This window comes from Uloborus diversus, chromosome 8, assembly GCF_026930045.1.
Source record: "Uloborus diversus isolate 005 chromosome 8, Udiv.v.3.1, whole genome shotgun sequence".
Taxonomy (NCBI): domain Eukaryota; kingdom Metazoa; phylum Arthropoda; class Arachnida; order Araneae; family Uloboridae; genus Uloborus; species Uloborus diversus.
In genome coordinates this window covers 140,720,078-140,742,957 of record NC_072738.1, presented here as the reverse complement: position 1 = coordinate 140,742,957, position 22,880 = coordinate 140,720,078, and the positions used below count along the sequence as shown (strand labels likewise).

General features: G+C 35.5%; 1 protein-coding gene across 1 annotated transcript; it reads left to right on the top strand.

Annotated features, from left to right (window-relative positions):
- On the top strand, window positions 1–21,200 carry LOC129228638 (slit homolog 3 protein-like). Its single transcript, XM_054863321.1, has 6 exons — window positions 1–20; window positions 10,357–10,677; window positions 12,747–13,129; window positions 14,046–14,194; window positions 16,118–16,233; window positions 21,153–21,200. The coding sequence occupies exons 2-6, from the start codon at window positions 10,402–10,404 to the stop codon at window positions 21,198–21,200; spliced, it is 972 nt and encodes a 323-aa protein (XP_054719296.1). The 5' UTR covers window positions 1–20; window positions 10,357–10,401.
- Window positions 21,201–22,880: the final 1,680 nt, after the last annotated feature.

Below are 22,880 nucleotides of genomic sequence, written 5' to 3'. Positions count from 1 at the left end.
GAAAATCTTTGCCTGGACTCGTAAGTATTATTTTTAAATATATAAATACATGGTGCTTCAAAAAAAAAAAATGTATACACATTTCGAACTTCCATAAAAAATTTATTTACAGTTCAATGTAAATAAAACGTAAACAATAAATGTTAATACTGTTGAAATTGGTGACCTGCAGCATCAATACAATTCCGAGAACGAGTCACCAATAATTCTGTACATCGTATCAAAACGTCCAATGAGATTTATCTACACACGGCTTGAATTTCATTCCAAAGAATGTCTAGATTACGTGGCTTACGTTTGTACACCTCATTTTTTATTGTGCCCCATAAAAAGAAATCCAGTGGTGTACGGTCTGGGGAGCTTGCTGGAAACTCGATTCCCTGCGTCCCATCCACTGGTACGGTAAATTTTGATCCAGGCTCGCTCGTACGTCCCTGTGATAGTGCGGCCTAGCCTTGTAGAGCGGAAAATCCAGAAGTTTAAGTTTGTAGAACAGTAAATGAATTTTCTATGGAAGTCCAAAGTATATGTATACATTTTTTGAAGCACCCGGTATATTACTTTTTATGTATGGTTTTCTGCATTTTGCTTTGAAGTCTGCACTGGGATTATTTAAACTCGAAGAATACTTCAAGCATTAAATCTTTATAATTAAAGCCATTTTTTTCTATTTTGTATTTCATTATGTTTATTGACAAAAAACATTTCATTATAAAGTTGTACTCGCTTATAGCGAGTGCGAAAAAAAATCCGCGATATTTGCTTGTTGAAACTGAGTAGGGAAAGAGTGGGTACAGTAAGACACGAAAATTCATTTACATTTTTTACCATTAAAAAACACAGAAATTTAATTATTTCAAAAGGCACAATATTGATCTCTGTGATACGTATTATAAAAGTGTATCTAGAAAAACTACTAAATCACACAAACGAGAAAAAAATGAAAACAAAATATAAATTTTGTCTCACTTTACACCTGGTATGGGAAAAATGAGACGCATATTTTTTTGAAATTAGCGAACTTTGAAAGAATCCAAATTTACTTGGAAAAATATGAATGATTATTGTTGTTTATCTTTGATATGAGATATTGCCTTTGGCAAGATGAATTTCATGTCGTCTTGACACACAGTAGTCACATCCACCACGTAATTGTTTGGGACTGAGATAGAGTGATTTAGATGACTCTGGATTAAGTAAAATGACCGTAAGTGTCATCTTGTGATGTAACATTACATAAGAATGGAGTGCTTTCACTGTAGCCTTTGTCTATAACTAGTACACCAGTTTCTTTCTTCTCTGTTTCAGAAAATCTAAAACAACAGCTTATCTGACTTCCGATTTTCTAGGCATGTTGAAATTTGGAAACATCAAAAGTATTAGCACATTTAGCGCATTGCAATGAAACAATAAAAAATACATAATATAGATAGAATAAGTACAAAATGGGAAGATTTACGTGATATTGAATAGCAATAAAAGTCATAATTCCATTCAAGAATCCTTATTTTATTGATGCAGGGCTTTCAAACTTATTTTATTATTATTTGCATCAACAGGATAGTTGTAAGTAGATTTAATGCAATATATAACTTCTCCACTTTCAATATAAAAGTGCCGTGGCAGCAGTGAGCAACGAATTAATGGTGTCTCCCTGTTCCCTCATTGCAGAATATAAAAAAATAGCTGCATTCTCAAACAAAGAAAATTAATAATATAATTCCGCTGAAATGAAAGTTAGTTAATAAGCTTATGTAAAATTAATAGCACCAGTCTGTAAAAATTATCTAGCAGTTCAGAAAGAGTGCAACAAACAATGGAGATAATTTTACTTCAAACTTTTGGGTTCAAACGATAATTACGAGGGCTGTTCAATAAGTAAAAAGACTAAGTTTATAAAAAAATACAGAGCAACTTTAATCTTCATAATTTAGATAGTTTTTTTAAGAATAACTTCTGAGGGACTGAATGCATTAATTCCAACGTTTTGTTCACTTCTTTAAAACTTGTGAATGTTAAGTTTGTGAGAGCTTATTTAAAACCGCCTCCGTAGAGTTTAGCTATGCTTTGTTGCTTTCAAAATGTTTGCCTCGCAATGGTTTCTTAAGGGTGCTCTTCACTGAGAGTCTGAAAGATTCGGATCTAATGTTAACCTACGGAGAAAGTTGGAGCTTGTTTTACAAATTCCTGTGAAGTTTTCGGATCCGGTTTTTTTTCTGAGTATTTTTCAAGACCATGTCTGTTTCTTTTAGTTTTTACTTTTTTGATGTGTCCATTCTCCGATTTTTTAAAATTCGAGAAAAAATGAATTTCTTCGAAAACGAGGTACTGTTGGACATTTCGCTCTGTAAAACATCTGCAACTCGTGCTATCGAAATTTTAAGAACGCCCTGACACGCAAAATATTTCCAGCTCTCTTTTGAGATCTTGTTTGAAATAATGCGACCATTTTTTAAACAAATATCATGTTCTAACTATTGAAAAAAATTTCAAAATACGTTCACTTTTTGCATTCGCCCCGCCCTTTATTAGAAACCTCCCCTTTTTGAGGGGTAAGCACAGACTTAAGGGGTAAGTGCTAATGGGGTGTAAGATTTATTACCCTCTCATTAGTTCCCCTCAATGACCTCCGCTGGACGTCCTTTCTTCTTTCCTCTTTTCCTATAAGGCTTTCGTGAAGAATCAAGTGCTTTTGAAAGTGAATCCATGTAGATGCGTGCTATTAGCTGTTAAATTCGCAACATCTGCTTTTTTTCAAATTTGTGGTTTGAAAAGAAATAGATTTGAAAGGAATATTTCTGAGTCAAATTGTTTATTTACAATATAATGAACATTGTTACAATGCTGTCGAATGCGAAAAGTTGACATTTTTCCCTTCCAGTAGAAAAATATTTTTATATATAGATTAAATCGTATTCCAGATACTGGGTATTTTGCATCGTTTTACATGTGTTTTATGTTACTACAAATGGTACACACATAAAGTGCTTTCCACAGCTCAACAAACATTTTTGAAAATTATTTGTGTCTTTAAGAGCCAGACTCGTCAAATTTCTTTAGAAGGTTTGGGAGGTGGAAAATTCAATTGCGGAAAACATTCCGTACACCAACATACTCATTAAACACATAGAAAATCATGAAAAATATATTAGCAATTTAATATAATTCAGTTAATGTAAAAAACACACCGTGGTAGAATTACTAAGCATTGTATGTATTAGTTTTAATGACGTTTTCAGCCTTATGTTGCCGACAAAGCTAACTAAAATGTGAACAATATAGAATGGGGGTTACAAGTTTTCACTGTTTTCTATTTTCATTCTCAGAAGCTAGATCAGCATTTTAATACAATGTAGAAAAAATTAATTACAGGCATAAAGGTTTTCAGGTCACATAAGCACCCCCCCCCCCTTAAAAAAAATCATTAAAGATCGTCTTAAATTTCGTTTTTATGGCTTTAATTTCAAAAAATTTCGGGAAGGGAGTTTGTGAAAAGTCCTTTGACCATAAAAAAAAAAAAGTCGTCTAAAATTGCATTTTTGGATTTCAAAAACCTGCATGTCCCCAACGTTATTAAAGATGGCCTACAATCATGTTTATAACACTTTAAAAATTTTGCCTCCCCCCCCCCCAACATCACACTAAGACTGCGTTTTTAGACTATTTCGAAAAATTCCGGGGAAAGCTTCCGAACTCCCCGTTTCCTAACAGAATTGAAGAACCTGAAATTGTGTTTTTGGCGTTTCAAGTTCAAAAATTTGCTGGTGGAAGATCACAGGACCTCTTACTTACTTCCAAATACTACCAGAGATCGTCTAAAAGTGCATTTTGAAAATTTTTATTTTCGAGAAAATTAAAAGGCATAGCCCTCAAACAGAGTGCTTGGGAAAATAGGGAGTATTTCTGAGTAAATAGTATGCTTACGATAAAGATCATGTTAATTAAATATAGAAATGGTTCCCTCTCCTAAACAAGAAGCTAAATCCTTTCTCTCGCTGTATTTACATATTACTAGGAGTCAATAGAATGGAAAATGTGGGATCTCAAAAAAGATTTTTGTTCTATACGAATGAAAATTACTTGAAAATCATTGGATTAGAACATTCATTTTATTCTGTGACTGAAGACAGGATACGATAATTTTTCGGCACAGAAGTGCGTAACACAGAACTTAAAAGAAAAAGTTTGTCTTGTTTGTTTTTTTTTTAATTGTGAACCCTTACTTGTACCTATAATTGCTTTCCTAAATGTAAGCTGTTCATTTTCATTTTTGTTTCAACTTTATGTATTTCCTGCAAATCTGTTTCTTGCCCTTTTTTTATTTTTTATTATTGATTCATTAAATGCAAGATGCATGAAAACGAGGCAGAGCGATAAAAACTTTAAAATCTGGCAGAGCGAGGCGTTGAGATTTTTTTTCATCTAAGTATTTCGAGATTTTTTTTTTTTTTTTTTTTTCAGGCAGATATACATGTAGGTAATATTTTCGTGCCTCCTGAGAAAAAGTACAACCCTTAATATTTATTATGACAACTAACGAGGATCAGACACTCACAAGACTTATTAGAAAATTTTAATAAAAGCTCAATGTGTTGAAGTAGAAGCACTATATACACTATATGACCAAAAGCATTGGGACACTTTCAAAAATTCACATGTTTAGGGATTTCTCGAGAAATAATAGTCCAATTGCTCTATAATTTGTTTCGCATAAAATGTATACTCTAGTTGTCATTTTCCAATAAAAATTAAGTCTGCTATTCATTTAGGGGACCGACAACAAATTGAGTAAAAAAGTTTTTTGATAATTTTTCATTGCAAATTGCTGGGAATAAGCTATAATTTTCAGAAATGAGTTAAAAATCTATCAAAAACTTATTTTTATATTTTTGTGAAAGTATCTCTTATACCCATGGAAATATAAGCATTTCTTTCAAAAATGCAAAATTTTTTTGAAGGTTTTCGCCTTATATTACGCAGAGTATTTCGTCAAACGTTACTAAACTTTTAAAATATTTGACAGCATTTTAGAGAAACATAATAATAAAATTTGAAGTTAAAATATTGAAAATTTGTTGAAATATGAACAGTTAAAGCTATTAATTTTTCACTGCGCAGACACGAAAGATAGCAATTTATAACGTTCATAATTCAAAGCTCAGATACATCCTACAATCCATGAAAAAAATTCCACCGCAATTTCTTTAAATTTTAAAAAGTTATCAGCAATCTAATGAGCCGAATTTCTATAATTCTAGGATAGGCGACGAATGGTAAGGAATTGTTAGCAAACTGGCAACACTTTCCTGCCATCGCTATAGAGTGATTCATGATAAGAACAGATTATTTGTTGCTGGTCCCCTAAATGAATAGCAGACTTAATTGTTATTGGATTTGACGTCTGGAGTATACTTTTCATGAGAAAAAAATTACAGAGCAGAGAGCAATTGGTCTTTTATTTTTTGAGAAATCCGTAAAATTGTGAATTTTTGAAAGTGTCCCAATACTTTTGGTCATATAGTGCATGTAATACCTCATGTATTTTGCCGAATTTAGTAACTGGGAATCTGAGACTCTAAAAGTGCTAGGTTTAGTTTTATTGCAAAATTTCAACGCAAGATAGTTTACAAACATTGAGAGTGGGGGAAAAAGTGATTTTTGCCTTTGAGCTTGGAGCAGGGTGAGCACCCTTGCATACAAAGATCAGAGAAAAATCTTTAATTTTTCAAATTCAGGAAATCCTTATCCGTAGCCGTCCGCGACTTTGCCGTTGTTATGCTCAATTTGAAAGAACTTTCACCATAACAACCCCTTGAGAAATGCTATCGTAGCCTTCTCATCTGCATATAGTACTTAGATAAATAAATAAATATTTTTTTCAAAAAGAAAAGGATTCAAAGATAAAGATTAGGGGAATTTTCTGGTCACCAGTGGTGAGAAAAGGTATTTATAGTAGCCACATTTTTTTCTAGTCGCCACTACATTTGTAAAACAGGTAACTAACCAACAAAGTAGTATTTAATTTAGCACTAAAATATAAATATTATCAGTTCAAATAAAGGTTAATGTAACTAATTAGTGGCATCAATGTTTATTGTACAATCAAGTATTAACTATGCAAAGAGGATCTAGTTTCATTTTTAAGAATGTTTTCTGCTAACTCGGATGGGGTTGGGGAGAGTGGCAAACAGGCAGAGGAAGTGAAAGAATTTCGCCAACCGATAACTAGTTAGTCCCCACTTTTATTCGGCACTCGATTTTTCAAATTTATTAAGTAGGATCATCCATTTTTAAAGAATATTTTTTGGTTAGAATTTGGAGTTCATTTCGTTAAAATTCAGTGTGGTCATGCAGGCTATCTTTTTTTTCCTTCCTTTTTTGATATTATCAATTTTCAATAACGAACATTTTTCTTAAAATAAAACGAATTTATAAATTTATTGCAAATATTCATTCATTCGTTAATTTTTCCTAGATGAGATCAGGAACCGTATTAATGGGGGAAAAAATCTTCGTTTCAAAAATTAATTTTAGTGCGAATGCAAATAAATTAATATCACAAGCGGGATTGCAAAATGCCGCGCCTTTTACACTGAGTTATTTTTCTTTTACCTATGTAGTCAAGACTCAAGAGGGAAAGAACTAGAATTTCCTTGGAAGGGTCTGTAAAAAGCTGCGGTTTCATTTCGCCGTCAGCTATTACCTCCTTCGACTACTCTGCACAGCAGGGGAGCGTCCGGTCTGTCCCCCTGCAAAATGTGACAGGTCACATGATCCACACTTTCATCGGCCACCGCTCGTTCTATTGGTTGTTGAAGTGTCAATCACTTCACTGATGTACACTGCTTTCGTTTAAAGAAAAGGCCCATTTTCAAGCGAGATGGTTTTTCTTTCCCACTGAAGAGCAGCCTTAAGTTAAGGAAACAGCTAGAAACCAGCGATGTAAAATAATTCTGCGATTCCCCCTTGATGATAATAGCAGCAGTGTTAATCATCGTCTCTCCGAAGGTTGTCCCTCATGTTCAATATGCTTCACATTTTGCTTGCCTTCTATAAAAGCTTTATGCCAGCAAAAAGTACTGATTCTAAACATTGCCTCATCGTTGGAAACTTCACGTATCATATCAAAGACCTGCGATGCTGCTTTTTGCAGACAAAAACAAACTTTAATCGCGTAACTTTGTTCCAACGACGCTTCAGTTTTGACAACTGGCTGCGCCTTGTAGGCGCCGCTCGCCAAAAGGTTTCAATTCAATCACGTGATACATAAGTCTGTACGCACCAACTATCGGTAGCTTTTGTTAATACAGACAACAAGCATTTTTCAGGCAACGGAAATTAACATTCCGATGAGTGGTTTCGCAGCAGTAAAATTATTCTTATTTCTTGTAGGCTCCCGCCAACATGCTGCAATTTAATCACGTGATACTCAGGAACATAAGTCGGTACGCCCCAACTATCGGTTGCTTTTGTTAATACAGACAACAGACATTTTTCATGCCAAAGAAATTAACATTCCGATGAGTGGTTTCGTGGCAATAAAATTTGTCTCATTCCTTATTGAACAGCCTACGTACACAGTTATTTTTCTTTCTTTGAAAGCAACCTTTTTTCTATAATGTTGTTCAGAGTATATCAACCTGACTTTTCAAAAGTTCTATCAGGCTGGAAATATCCAAACAGAACAGATGTTGCTGTTGTCGCACTGTTCTCCCTGTCTGTCTCACTGTACCCACGTCTCCCCTACTCCTAAAAAATCAGTTGAAGCAGGAAATCGTAAATATTCATTCGCACATTTTTCAGTACGGTAGCAAAGAAGTTGGTGAATTTGCTTTGAACTGTCTTATTTTATTTTTCTTGTGTTATTGTGACATTCACAGTCCATTAGATATCGTCATTTGTGCACCTGGTTTGTAAGAAACTGTTGCACGTCAAAAGTCATTGAATATCTTGAGGGTTGTCCGGCTTAAAATTCTTCACATTTGTCCTCATCGTCCTCGCTTTCATTTTTTTTATCATAAGCATTTGCTTGAATGTGAGCTACAATGTCCTCAGAAGTGATAACATTGGCTTCACAAATTAAAAGAAATGGGGCGTCATCACTTGTTCTCATGGCTTATGACTCATCAATAACTTAAAATTTATTTACGAATGTTGAAAGAATTTTTCTTAGGAAGCATAAGCTGAGATGGAAGGCACTAGAATTTTTATGAATCACAAAAACGTTTTAGGCAGGGTTTTTTCGGTTAAAGGCAAATTCCACTCCTATATACTGAACACTAACCAAAATATTGAATACGAACCAAATCTTTTCGACTTCGTCACTAAATCTGGGTTTTCGTTCCATCAGGGATTCATTATAAATGAGTTCAACTGTATTTAGTAATCATGAAAACAATAAAACCAATGATACAAGATATTTACACCACAATTCATGCAAAACATCGTAAGGTAGACCGACCGATGAGCGAATACCCCTTAGTGAGTGAAGTTTGTGGTTTATTTTTAAGAATAAGGTTTCAAAAGTTTTTTATTCATTTTTTTTTATTTTATGCATTAGCAACAGCAAATTCCTTTTATACATGAACAAAAAGGAAGCGACCAGAAAATGCAGTGTTCGCCCTGGTTGAGTATGATTATTTATTTTGCTGTCGCACTCATGTAAACCCCCAAAAAAACCTGAAGCAGAATCATAACATTCTCCATATAATTACAGTAGTTCTGTAGTAGTAATTTTAGAAAACTTACGAACTCAAAACCCTAAATTCTTCAGCATGCCGCCTCCCCTCAAATGGTAGTTCGCATCCGCCCTTGTCTATCACGTCCGGGATTTGGGCTGCGCAGGAATCAAGGCGACCAATTCAAAAACTGTAGAAGTTTTTCTCAAAAATACAGGAACGAAAAAAAAAATTTTAAGTAAGCATGAATTTTAAAATTTTTTGCACTCAAAATTTAAAAAAAATCCTTTTTGTGTAACTGATGAACATGGAATTAATATTCATTTCTTATCTGTCCTTTAATTTTTTTTTCCGGTAACGGTAAAGTTAATTAAAATTTGTCGCAAAAAAGATGAGAGTAATATTTTGGGAAAGAAACACTTAACATCAATTTGAAAGGGTAAAGAGAGTCGAGATGAGTTGCAGAGAAAAGACCTAAGATAGTGGAAGAACTACAGTTTTGAAATCAACTAGCTTCTTTGACAAACACAGCTCAAAAATTGATCTCAACAAAAATTTTGGAACAAATTGTTTTCCAGGATTGGAGTCCAATTGATTCTTTGAAAAAACCGTTTTATGCTATTTAATTGTTTAGTTTTAAGAAACATTAAAATGATAAACTAATTTATAGTATCAGCCGGCAAGTAGTTTTCATGTAACTGTGAGCAAATATACGCACTGTAAATACGGTTCAGAAACGTTCCTGGAAAATAATGGGCAACTAATGTGCCCAACTCCTTCCAGTAATATATCTTACAAAATCCAGGAACGATTTCCGCAGAAATGCAGTAACCCTCCTGAAATTATCCTGGAAGTCTCCTGAAATATTCAGAAATCTTCCGTTTTAAAGCCAGTCGTGTCCCTGGAACTTTGGAGTAAACTTAGGTAGGTATTATATAATATCTTGGCATCTTCCTACGTATCCGGGAAAGCTCAAAAAGCTGATTTGCAACCATGGCAAATGCAAAGACAGAATTGCAAGAAAGCATCAAGGATTTTACTCGCCTGCAATTTTTGCAAAGCTACGTAGTCCACCGACTGATTTGCGCCCTTTGGACGCCTATCAGTCTGAACGTGCCGCAATCGATCTGAAGCCGATACACTTTATAAATACGCTCAGTTAATCTTTAAACTGGGAGCTAAAAATATTTTCACAACAGTGAGGAGTCTGCATTCGTGCAACTTGTAGCAAATTCAGGAAACTTTTTGACAATGATCCTTGATTTTTCCAAGAAGTGGATAAAAACCATTGAAATCCCGAAACATAACACGGAAATACCCAGTAACGTTTTAGAATTTTTTTTTACAGTTTAGCGATTATAAATTAAGTGAAAAACTAAAATTAAAAAAATGCCCGTTTACTAGAAAGTATCTAGGCAGCTAAACTTCCATAAAGTTTCTAGTTACAACACATCTCCTTCTTAAGTAGCGCTGATATGATTACTGAAGACTTGTTTCTAGAAGTCCCAGTTTGCTACAAATTTTCTTATAAAAGAACAGTTTATATTTCTGTAGTGAAGTGTAGCACTTATGACGAAACAGTACAAAAAATCTCAGCATTTTAGCTTAACATTACTTGACTTCTCTCTATAACATCAGAAATTTTGTTTAACATCACGGGCATTGTTTCTCATTTCAGAGGGATTTATTACCATCAGGTTTTCGGCACTCTTGATTTTCCATCATGTTGCCATCTTCAATAACTAAACTTTCTGTAGTATTGCTCATGGTATGTGGCCTATCAACCAGCTGTCCTGCAGAAGAAGACATCGCTCCGTCTTGCATCTGCGAAGACAGAGGCAACGGTCCCATGATGATCTGCTTCCACATTCGAAGCCCCGACGAACTCATACAACCCATGAAATCAGCGGAGCCCTACGATATGTTTTCGCTTGCCATTAGCAACTCAACTTTACAGTACTTGCCTAGTGAACTCTTCCACGGAATGAGATTCCGAAGTGTAAGTAAAATACACACTGTTAAAACTGCGGGTTTCTAAGAGCCCTTTTAGGTTAAAACGTTGTAGCACCAGCCTAATTCCCTATCGCACTCTTTAAGGCACCATTTGGTTCATTATGGCACCCTGTGACACCAACAAGGATGCAAAATGGCTCCCTCTGGTACTCTTAAATGTCCAATAGAGCGCCAAATGCAAGGGTGCAAGTGGACTCAAGTAAAATTTTCTGAAGAGAGTGTTGCATTTTCGGAAATTATGAGAGAGCTCGACCCCCCCCCTCCCCCAGTAAAAACTTTTCAAATATGCATACAAAAATCATTGAAATCATGGGGGGGGGGACTTTTTTTTGAATAATTTTTCAGTTTTAGAATCTGTTGTCAGCCCAAAATTTTCGGAAACGGCAACCTAAATTTTTCGGAATTTTCTGAAATTTCGGATCACAACCACCCCTGACCAAATGGCACCCTTGAAGGGGTACCACTGGTGTTACAATGCTTCACCCTAAAATGTGCCATATGCAACCTGCAGTTATAACAGTGCAGCTAACTCTCAACCCGTAACAGTGCAGCTAACCCGTAAACCACGTAAGAGTGAGCTTCACGGATTACCAGCAAAATAGATGTGACTGTGATACAATTCCCTCCAAGGTGTGGAGAGCTTATTAAAGCAACAATCCTACCAATACAGTAAGAGCGTTGACTTTACTGGAGAAAAAAACAGTTTTGTTTCACTAGTGCTCGATAGGGAAACCTTTCGTACTGTCTGAAGTTTTGTTTCACTTGCTGGAACATGTTAAAATCAATGGTCTGTCATTTTCGACAAGATGGAGCACCCATCATTGTCAGAAAGCCGATTTTATGAGGTAGCAAGACTCAGATTTTTCAGTGACAATCAGGTCAAATATAATAAAAGTGCTTAAAAATGACTCACTTAAATACTAGGGAGCTTCAAAATTATTCCACAGTACCAATGATAACAGAAAAAAAATACACTTTCTTTAATGGGGGGAAAATAGACAGTAATAATCCTTTTTTAAAAACTCTGGATATTGAATGTAAAATAAGCGACTTGGAAGTCGCCAAGCAAGTCAAAAAAAAAGCCAAATCAATGTAGATGGTAGTTAGATGTTGGATTGGCTGGAAAGATGTTGTAGAGACAAAAGGATTGCCGAGAAAAGTGATAAATGGTACTTTTATAAATAATTTTGGCGACAGAAAGCATGAGAAGAACTTTAGCAGATGCGTGGGACAGGTAGTGGAAAGTTCAAACATTTTGTTAGGGTGCCAAACAAGTTATAAAAAGCATTACTAATGGATACATTGGAAAATTGCAAATAAAATGCAAAGGTTAAAGAAAAATGATGAATAAAGCAGAAAGTTTTTCGGTTGGAAATGAATACATTGCACTGCAGTTGAAAAATGTAAATTTTGGATTGACGAAGAGTTAAAAATTTGAGGATGAATGTAATTCAAAAATTTTTTAAAAAAATGCTATTTTATCACAAGTGAATCGATACAATATTCCAAACTGCTCACCGTTCAAAAGAACGGTCCTTCCTTTTTTTGGTGAACGAACGGATCCATTCATTTTAAGGATTCAATCTTTTTGACCCGTTCGTTCATGAACGATACATCCCTAACGCAGATGCACAGACACCTATGTGCAGGAGTGAAAAATTAGCAGAATATAATAAATTTCTCTTTTCCACCAAAGAAAGTTCGGAATTTTCGATAATATTTTTAGTTTATCAAGCGTAGTTTTATATTGACATTGGAGAATTTCTCCATTTTGCTTAGTTTGATTGCTCGTTCTTCTTACCGTTTATTCAGAGTTGGCCTTATTGGGTTTTTACTTATAAGTCCAATCCGACATTTTTTAAAAAATTGTTTGCCAACATAATTTAAGCTTAAAGATAAACTTCATATTTTTTTTCCTATTTTTATGAGTCATTTAATGAATGTACAAAAATTGGAGTCAATTGAATCATAAACGAGCAAGATATTAGACTCTGAACCTTAAGTTAGCCTTATTTAGTGCACTAACCTTACTATTTTTCCTTTACTTTTCTTCAGATCAGATTCATGCACACCCAGCTAATGTCTCTTTCTGACTCCGATGTGGCTTTCGAGGGACTGGAGAACTACCTGGAGAAACTCCAAATCTTAGAGGGCCACTTCGTGGCCCGATGGGAGTGGGACCAACTCAGGAACCTGAAGAAACTCGAGCTCCTGGACGTGAACGCCATTTCGCTAACTTCCATCGACGAACCCTTTCCGGAACTGAAGACCTTGGAGGCCCTTGGCTTCGTCAATGCAGACATTTCATTTGTGGTTGAGAAAGCATTTGCAAAGTTAGAGAACCTTAGGATTTTCAACATGAAGGGGAATTCGTTAAAAGAAATCAAGCGAAACATCTTGCCAAACCCAGCTGCGAAACTTTTGTTTCTGGATTTTAGGTAACTTACAGTCTTTCAGGACAAGGGGCTGTACATAAATGATGTCACATTTTCTTTCAAAATTCTTGCCGCCCTCCCTTTTGTCGCAAAATGTTACACAGCACCTTACTTGCTCCCCTACGCTTGTCACATGCCACGCTATGTTTCATAAACATATTGTCATTAAAAAAATGTGTGATGTCAGGCTTCTTGTTCCTCCCTCCCTCCCCCTCATCACGAACTGTCACAATATCACTAACCCCCTCTCCTTCATGGCGTGACACTACTTGTGGAGTGCCCCTAGCTCTGACTCACAATGTTTTTATTTTTAACTGCTTCCAGTTGTGTGTACACGGAGGGGGCGTGGGAGACGTTCGCCCCTCTCTTAGGGAACTCTCCACTGAAAATTTTTCGTTATTGAAGTTCAAAAAATGAAAATTCAGACGAATTTTTATAATTTTGAGGAAATTAAGGTTGGGGCTTTCCCTCGGAAGCGTTTCGAAATTGAAGTAAGAAACTTTTGTGATCAATATTTCTAAACCAGTATGCATATTAAAAAGTGAGTACTACTTAAAATAAACTGCTCCTCCCTTTAAAAATTTTTGGATCCGCCCTTGGCTGCTTCGCTCATATTTTTATCGTGTTACTGCTTGTGTTTGCGTGACACTGAAGAAAAGCTCATGAAAACATTAGGATTTCAAATACCACGTAATAAAAGGATTAGGAGTAGTCGAAATATACCCTCATGAACGCTAATTTCTTAATTCATGCCTTAAAACGATTTCAAGAAACGATTATTTTTTCAACACTTTCTTTGATAAAGATAGTAATAAATAATAGCTGTAACTATGTCATTTTTTAAATTTAATTACGCACTAAGATAATGTTTAAACTTTTATTGTGTCTTCGCTTCAACTCTAAAATGAAATATTTTTAGTGGAAACAAGTTGGAGCATTTGCCAGACGACATGTTTAAAAATATGCCAAACCTAGTTGATGTAGATCTTGAGAACAACCACTTCGCGACATTGAATGAAGACACTTTTTCATGGCCTCTGAATAACTTGGAAACTTTAGTGCTGCGTGGTAAGTATAAATAAATTTATAAAGTTCGTAATTGTCAAAATGTATCGCAATAACTATTTTTAAGAATTAGGAAATATCCCAAAACCAGCGATTAGTTAGAATACCGAAAATCTTGCTCTCGTGTCAAAGTCACTGCACCTTGTAATTAGAAATAAAATACACAGCATAAAAAGATCGAAAAAGACTTCAAATCTTGCTCTCTTGTCAAAGATACCCCTTTTTGTTGTTATAAAAAAATACACCTTAGAAAAGGTCGAAAAAGGTTAAAAATTTTGCTCTCACGTCAAAGAAACCACATTTCATAATGCTTACGTTCAACGAGCACAACCGGTAGCGACCAGTTGGTTAATCACGTGACAGCAATGACGTCAGCGGTTACTAACCGGTTGTTCACGAACCAATGCTTCATCGAACGCTTTCGGTTGATCACCGGTTACTTGCGCAGACATGACACAGACGAATAACACTCAGCTAAAAACCACATATAATTGGTCAAAAATGTCACGCGGTTCCATCAACCAATCAACCAGCTAGAGTCGCGTTCGACCGGTAGATCAACCGGTGAGGCTCATGAAACGACATCGGAAGCAACCAGTTAACCGATAGCTCTCAAGAATGCTGCGGTTAGCACCGGTTACTCACCGGTCGACCTGTGAGGTTCGTCGAACTCAAGCAAAGAGAAAAATAAAACATAAAAAGGTCGAAAAACTCATGTAACACTTTATTCAATGTTCGTAGAATACATTGTTATATTTCCTGAATAGTAGTTGAATTGGTTGTTACCCTGCATTGAACCTGCGCCAGCAGAGAAACCACTTTTTCAGAATTTATTTACTTCCATTGAATAGTTGCGTACAAGGGACTTGACAACAAAATTCGTCTCCAAGTTTTTGTGAACTTTTTGACGAAAAAAAGCTTGTGCCTTCGCCTTCTTAAATTTCCTAAATATTTTACGCTAAGTATGAAAGCAAGGTATATGAGATAGATAGGTCATAATGAGGATATGCAATACCCTCACATTTATTTGTGGGATATTGCAACAATCTTTAATAACGTTCTGAGGCAGTTGTTCAATGTCATTAAAGCAAAAGTAATGTTATGTCTTTGCATGAATTTTTCAAGCACTTTAGAAAAAACATTTTGTTTAGCAAAAAATTTAAGTGCTGTTATAAACAGAACCCAAAAAAAGTTAAGAAATCTTATGAGTTAGGAAGAAGTGAATCCAGTTTAATATTGCTTCTGAAAGATTATTGTTCTGAAAAAATCTCCAAGACATTTTTTTAGTCGCCAGGGTCGCTTAACGCTCGGTATTTTACGGACCCTGATTGTAAACGGGATTTTTTTTCATTATTAAAGTGTCTTAAGTTACAAAATTTCGGAATCTGCTTAATTCGAAGCTGTAACAAGATTTTGACATCATGTTACACAAAAGCTCTTTAAAAAAATTGCAATTGTTGGTTGAACTCGAATTGACAGAGTTCAAACAAAGCTGAGCCTAACAAGCCCAAAAGTACCACTATACTGCCGTGTGCAGGTAAACGGCAGTATCTGCAGAAACGAGTTTTCGAGATATTTGACGAAATATGTGTTGCATTCAATAATAACAGTAGGAAATGTTGGCATTAGACGCTTTTTTCGCGCTTTTTTTCAGCGGAAACCAAATAAGCGAGCTTGTACAGTAAAGATAACGTACAATAGATGAAAAAAATAAAACATGAAAAATGTGCAGTTACTGCCCTTTACCTGCACACGGCAGTATAATCGCAATTAAATTGCACGTAGTTATGTTATGTTAAATACTCAAGTATAATACCGATAAAATACGGAAGGAGCAACTGACATCAAATTGTAAGAATTTTTGCTTTTCAAATTCTCCATAATCTATATACTTTTTTTGTATCTTACAACGTAATATCTTTTTAGGAAACCCTTTCAAATGTGATTGCCGTCTTCGTTGGCTCGTCGACTCAAGTAAGCCAAAAAGCTTTTCCGCCAAATGTGCAAGCCCAGAACATCTCAAAGAAAGAGATCTTTCCCGAGTAGCATCAACTCATCGGCCGATCATCGGCCGTTCATCGAAATCCGATCAAACTTTGATCGGCCGATGATCGGTCGATGATCGGATTCCGATGAGTTTTCATCGGAAATTGCTCCAATATGTCTCATCGGCAATAGTAGAATCCGATCATCGGAATTCGATGAATTTTGCTCCCTATATCGATGAGATTTGGAGCAATATACGAGCAGTGCTGTTCCGAGGCGATGAATTTTGGAGGAAAATACGATGAGATTTGGAGCAATATACGAGCAGTGCTGTTCCGAGGCGATGAATTTTGGATGAAAATACGATGAGATTTGGAGCAATATGCGAGCAGTGCTGTTCCGAGGCGATGAATTTAGGATGAAAATACGATGAGATTTGGAGCAATATACGAACAGTGCTGTTCCGAGGCGATGAATTTAGGATGAAAATACGATGAGAAGTAGTAACAACTGCGATATAGGGAGAAGCAGGAGGAAAAAAAATTAACAGTGGGAAGGGGGGGTCCGCCATCTTGGATGATCACGTGACCCTTCCGCCATCTTGAAAACTTTCAGGAGGGGTATTTTTGGATGATGTCATTTGGGACAATTATTTTATATATTTTATTTTTTTTTAATAACTTGTTTATTTAATTTCTAATTTAACAACTTTTGACGAACGTGATTCATGAGCTCAAACAAGTCGCTTTAGCCGGGAATCGAACCCTAGACCTCTGGAATACGAGATTCATATGCTAACCACGGGACAAGTAATGCTCTTTCCTAGGAGGAAAATAATGTATTAAATGGAAAATCATTTCTGGCGCCATCTATCGGATGGCAAGGCCATGACAGATTTCTGAACGAAAAAGTGAGAACTTTATTCAGTGAATATACTTGTGGCGCCAGCTAGTGAAGAGTCGGAGTCGATCATTTTGCCCGCAAACCGAGTCGGAGTCGCTAATTTTTGGAGTCAAATTGAACGGAGTGGAATTGTTTTGGAGATAGAGGGAAATCATTCAAGAGTCGGAGTCTCATTTTGTTCGCAATTCCAGTGAAGTAAGAGGGGTTGGAATCGTGGAGTTAAAGTTGAACTGATTTTGCAGCAAATCGGAGTAAACCTTTTCAAAATCCAGGAGTCGGATTCGGAGTCAAAGTCTCAGTCATTTTTCCTCCGATTTTCAACCTTGAATGTTGATCCGTATAGCCTTACGTTTGATCAATGACACTATCAATTGTCGGATATTCGAATAATAAAATTTATCCTATTTTAACAGTTGGGAGATTTCCAAAAATTTTAGATTGGGAAAATTTTTATCGGAAAATTCAAACAACCTACTTTTTTAAGATGAAATGTAACTCGGCAAATTTTCATCGGAAAATTTCATCGTTACGATCTCTCTTTCCGATGAAATGTAGCTCGGCAAATTTTCATCGGAAAATTTGATCGTTACGATTTCGTTTTTCGATGAAATGTAGCTCAGCAAATTTTCATCGGAAAAATTGATCGTTACAATCTCTTTTTCCGATGAAATGCAGCTCGGCAAATTTTCATCGGAAAATTTGATCGTTACGATCGCTCTTTCCGATGAAATGTAGCTCGGTAAATTTTCATCGGAAAATTTGATCGTTAAGATCTCTTTTTCCGATGAAATGTAGCTCAGCAAATTTTCATCGGAAAATGTGATCGTTACGATCTCTTTTTCCGATGAAATGCAGCTCGGCAAATTTTCATCGGAAAATTTGATCGTTACGATTTCGTTTTTCGATGAAATTTCGCTCAGAAAATTTTCATCGGAAAATTTGATCGTTACGATATCTTTTTCCGATGAAATGTAGCTCGGCAAATTTTCATCGGAAAATTTGATCGTAAGGATATAGTTTTCCGATAAAAAACAGCTCATCGAAAACCGTTCTCGGATTCTGATCGCGACGATATCAGCGTGCATTACGCGATGAGTTTAGGAGGAGTCGATGATCGACCGAGCAAAATCCGATGAGTTGATGCTACCTGGGTTCTTCGCTTGATAAAAAGTCTCTGTCCTGCTGAAAAAAAAAAAAAGGCTGGAGCAAAAAAAAAAAAAAACGTTTGTCATGTATCATCTACATACAAATAAATATTTTTATCTTTCTCAGAAACACGCACAATTCATGTTTACGTGTTTTACATTTAACGTTTCAAGAGCCTGAATGGGATAAAAATGATCATTGGAACAAAAAGAATAACAAGTTCTCGTTTACTTTTTCTTTCAAATGCTATAGAACAGATATTGGTTTCGGAAATGTTATACCGAATGTATACAAGCCCGTCATTTCGCCGTTTTCCGAGTTGGGGGGGGGGGGGCAGGTATTGTAAATCCAATCAGAACCGCCGAGAGCGAAAGTGGGTCCCTTGTCAGTTTAGTCCCCCCCCTTAAACTTGTCAAATTTATACTACTCCGATTCCGAGCCGGTTCCCCTCCAAGGACAGGTCCCTAGCTTCCGACTAGTTTAACATGGCCTCTCGTGGTCCTCTCTGCAGTCAATGTGAATTTATCAAAAAACAACAACCACACCTGGGCCATTTCACGATATTTTTGACATTTATGTAGAGTCCGTAATGTGACATTTTTTTGCCATAACTTTTTAATTTACTGTTTTATTAGCATATTATTTTATTCTGAGCTTTTCCTACCAACACACCAACTCATATTCAAATAATTTGCAAATCAATCAGTAAATTAAAAAGTTATGGCAAAAAATGGTCACGTTACGAACTCTACATAAATGTCAAAAATACCTGGAAATGACCTACCTACGTGTATGTAAAAACCCTAATTTCTCAAAGCCAGGGTGATAGTGCCCCCACTTAACCTTCCTAAATGACGGGCCTGTCCTCCTGTTTGTTCCAAAATGGCCATGAAGTTCGAAAATTTTAGTCATTTAGTAAAAAAAAATTTCACTAATGAAGTATGAAATGCTTTTTCAGGTAGTACTTTCAAGCTATTAGTAGTGACCCAAGCCTTTTGAGTCTTCAATTGTATGAATTATCTTCGACTCATTAATTCCGGATTTTATCAGAGTTAGATGAATTTCATTATTTTACCTGTGGGGATAAAGTGGGGTAAAGAAGGCATATTTTAAGTAGGGCTGCGAAGTCGTGGAATTGAAGTCGACCTGATTTTCAGGAAAAGGAGTAGGAGTCGGTCATTTTTACCCAACTACGCAACTTCTGCTTTTAAACCTATAAGTCCAGTAAAGGGAAACAGAGATATCGTGTAACAAGTACAAATATATTATAAAATCAAAAACGCATCAAATGGTTTTTCTGTTCTTGACTCTTACTTAAATGAGCAATTGTTTATTGAGCAATCACGAATTGCTTATTATCTTCACTCATCCAAAGTTGATGCTGCTCTGATTTTTCAGATTGCCATGACGACGAGAATAAGACAAGTTTGTTGTTTTAATATTTGTTCAGCAGACAAATCTGTACCTCAGAGTCAGTGGAGCGTAAGTCACATAATGATAATTTTACAGTAGAGAGGGAAAACTTTTTGTCTGGAGCATGCAAAAGATGGGACGAGTGCTCTTTTAACCCTGGTAAAAAATTGAGAAGATTTTTTTTTATTTAAAGAATTACGTTCACATCGCTCGATGCGAGATTCGCAACTACAGGGCGCGAATGCGCTACCTTGCGGTGATTAACAATACTAAAGAAAAAGGTAAAACATTCTTCCACGTGTTTTCTTTGGGGAAAAGTACAGGCTTCAGACAGTTTGTGGTGTAATGTAATTTCAGAGGAATAGAAAAGAAAGTTTCCCACAAACACGATGAAAAATTATTGTCATTCATTAAGCTTCAAAGCAAGTTAAAAGTTACGGCATTTGTTTGTTTTACCTTTTTCGTCCGCCATTGGGTAGTGGCTGCAGCGCCCTCTATAGTTTATTGGAGTTGCGAATAGGCATCTACAGACAATGCACTAATACACAGAAAATCGCAATTTTGGACTCACGTACTTTTACCTCTGAGGTATAGAAATATCGTTTGCGTTCATTCAAGGCTTAACTTAAGCCGATTTTACATTTAAAAACAGCAGAAAGCGGTGAAAAATTAAATATTTTCTGGAAAAACATCATCATATATGAACTTAAAAAGCAAAACTTCACCTAAATACAAAATGTCCATATTGCTAATCTCTATCCTTTAAGATTGGTAAGAAATAAAAATACCATGAAGGTATACACTGTAAATTTAATCATTATGATGAGCATACGGGTGCAAATTTGCCTTAATAACCAGATCTTTATTCTTCTTTTATGAATGTGCCTCGTATTATCTAAGCTAGAAAATCACCATTCATAGATGACAGGTCCGATTTTTTTTCTCCATTTCCATCCGATTCCATTTGTAGAAACAAGAAACTCAACAAGTAGGGTCGTATCGTAATCCGTGATTGTTAAAAACATAATTTGAATTCAAGACGTCGAAGTTCGAATGCTTTTGTTTATTTCTTTAATATTGTTTGAAACTGAATACTTTCAACTGAAGTTTACGATCAAGAACCCATACGTCAAAAAACAACCGATAGAGCTAACAAGTAGAGACTTATCAATTTGAAATATATTACTGATAGTGAGATACAAAGGTTCCATATTTGAAAGAAGTTCTAAGTGTTTGGCATATTTCTGATTTCTAGCGTCCATATTCAGCAATCCAGAACTCCTCAAAAACTGAAATCTCTTTTTCCATAAAATGCTGGATAGCGTTACGTTTGATGAGGTACTTATGATCAAAATTACAAACAGGCAACACAAAATGGCACAGACCGTAGACTCTTGAAAAACTAAAAAGGTCGAAATCCCGCTGTGACCGAGGCTCAAAGATAAAGAAGAAAATGTCCCTATTGCGTAATTTATCATAATGTAAAACATCGGAGCAGAAAAATATTTTTCAGTCTTATTATAAAGATGCTGTATGGTGTGATAGTACTGAAACTGGTTGACGATATTCCGTGAACTTGCGTTCTGTCTCATAGCATCTATTGTTTTACTTAGCACAATATTAAATGCGCATAACTCTGCAGCTGCAATGCCAGGTACCAAGAACGTACTGTAGTACATTGTGATGAACACTGACGCTAAGAAAATTTCGATTACTCTCTGTTCTGGAAATGTCAATCCGTACGTCCAGTACATAATGTACAAAGGATCCCTCATGAAGCATAATGTAATACTTGTAGAAATACCGAACATTGCAGGACCTAAGAACCCAAATATGAGGATTGCATTAATCTTATAGCAATCTTTCTTACGTAATGTTGGTGAATAGATAGTATTCATATTAGCGAAATAAACCACTAAACGATGAAGTTCTCTTTCTTTTGTTTTTATAACAAACCATAAAAGCTGTGTAATTAGGCTCCGTGCCATATCATATATGCAAGGTTTTGTAAACGTGGCATCCACAAATATTACCAGAAGGCTGTGGATTTGTGAAATGAATAAATAAAAATTGAACAGAATCATTTTCCATTTCATTCTCAATTTCGATGAGAGGACATTTTTCAGGCTCGTGTTAAACATGAACACAGTCAGGAAAAACCAAGTTTCTTTTAAAGTGAATTTTTTCTCCTGGTTTGGTGATTTTCTTTTAGTGGGAGGGAATTGGAGACTCTTATTTATTAGTATTTTTCCATTATTTACACAAGCAGTGTTTGCAAAATCTGCTGCAGTGTATCCGAAATTGTACCTCATATTGATCAGCAAACGTACTTACAAAAAGAAACAGCTCTGTCAGTCTCACTTACAAGTGAATTCTGGAAAATTTCGTGCAACTTTTGCCTCAATTTTTCGTCATAGAACTATGGAAAGCATGAATTACAATTTAGTTATTTCTTAATCAAAGCTTCTTCATTACAAAAACAAGACTTTTTTCATTCAACCTTAGTACTTTTTCACTAAAAGCGGTTACTTGCACTTAGTATGTTAATGAGATTGTTTTTTGTTATGATGTTGTGTAGAAATCTTTCTGGGTTTATTTTCTGTTGTGAGGAAACAGCATCTACGCTATTATTATTTTTTTTTTTTTTCAAATGTCTTCATCAGTATCGGCAACTGCAAAGATGCAGAGATTTTGAATAAAATGGAAGTTCTAGAGCTATTAACATATTTAAATGTAATCATTATTGACTGCTTCTGTTTAATGCGCCATTAAAATTCTTTTTATCATGCTAACACAAAACACTCTTTGTAATGAATAGAGTTGAAGCATTGACGGAACATTCATCTTTTATTAAAGGTAATTGACTTGTTTTCTTGAATTAGTGAGAAATAAATGTGCAATTAAGAGTGTGTATTTATGAAAACAGAATGAGGGCACGATTTGAGTGCGTTTACAATTGTTTACAAGTATTAGCGCGTGAACTGCATCATGAAAAGCAATGGACGAAGTATTAAACAATAGAAATGTTGTTACAAGAAATATTGACCTTTTTGAAAAATATTTATTCAAAAGTTAAGTCGATAACTATACAAGTGCAATTAATGCGTTCAATTATGCTTTCCAGGATTGTTTTATGCACGTATGTAAATGCAGATTAAAGCATGATTTAAAACAAAACATTAACTTGTTCAAATGGTTTGTATCACGTTAGAGACACTTTCAAAAATATACTCGGATTTCA

What these genes read in the sequence shown, in the direction of transcription:
- LOC129228638 (XM_054863321.1), top strand. Translation starts at nt 10,402, where the DNA reads ATGTTGCCATCTTCAATAACTAAACTTTCTGTAGTATTGCTCATGGTA. An exon ending in CTTTTGTTTCTGGATTTTAG is followed by an intron (nt 13,130 to 14,045) that starts GTAACTTACAGT and finishes AAATATTTTTAG; the next exon opens with TGGAAACAAGTTGGAGCATT. An exon ending in AAGAAAGAGATCTTTCCCGA is followed by an intron (nt 16,234 to 21,152) that starts GTAGCATCAACT and finishes AATATTTTTCAG; the next exon opens with TCTTATTATAAAGATGCTGT.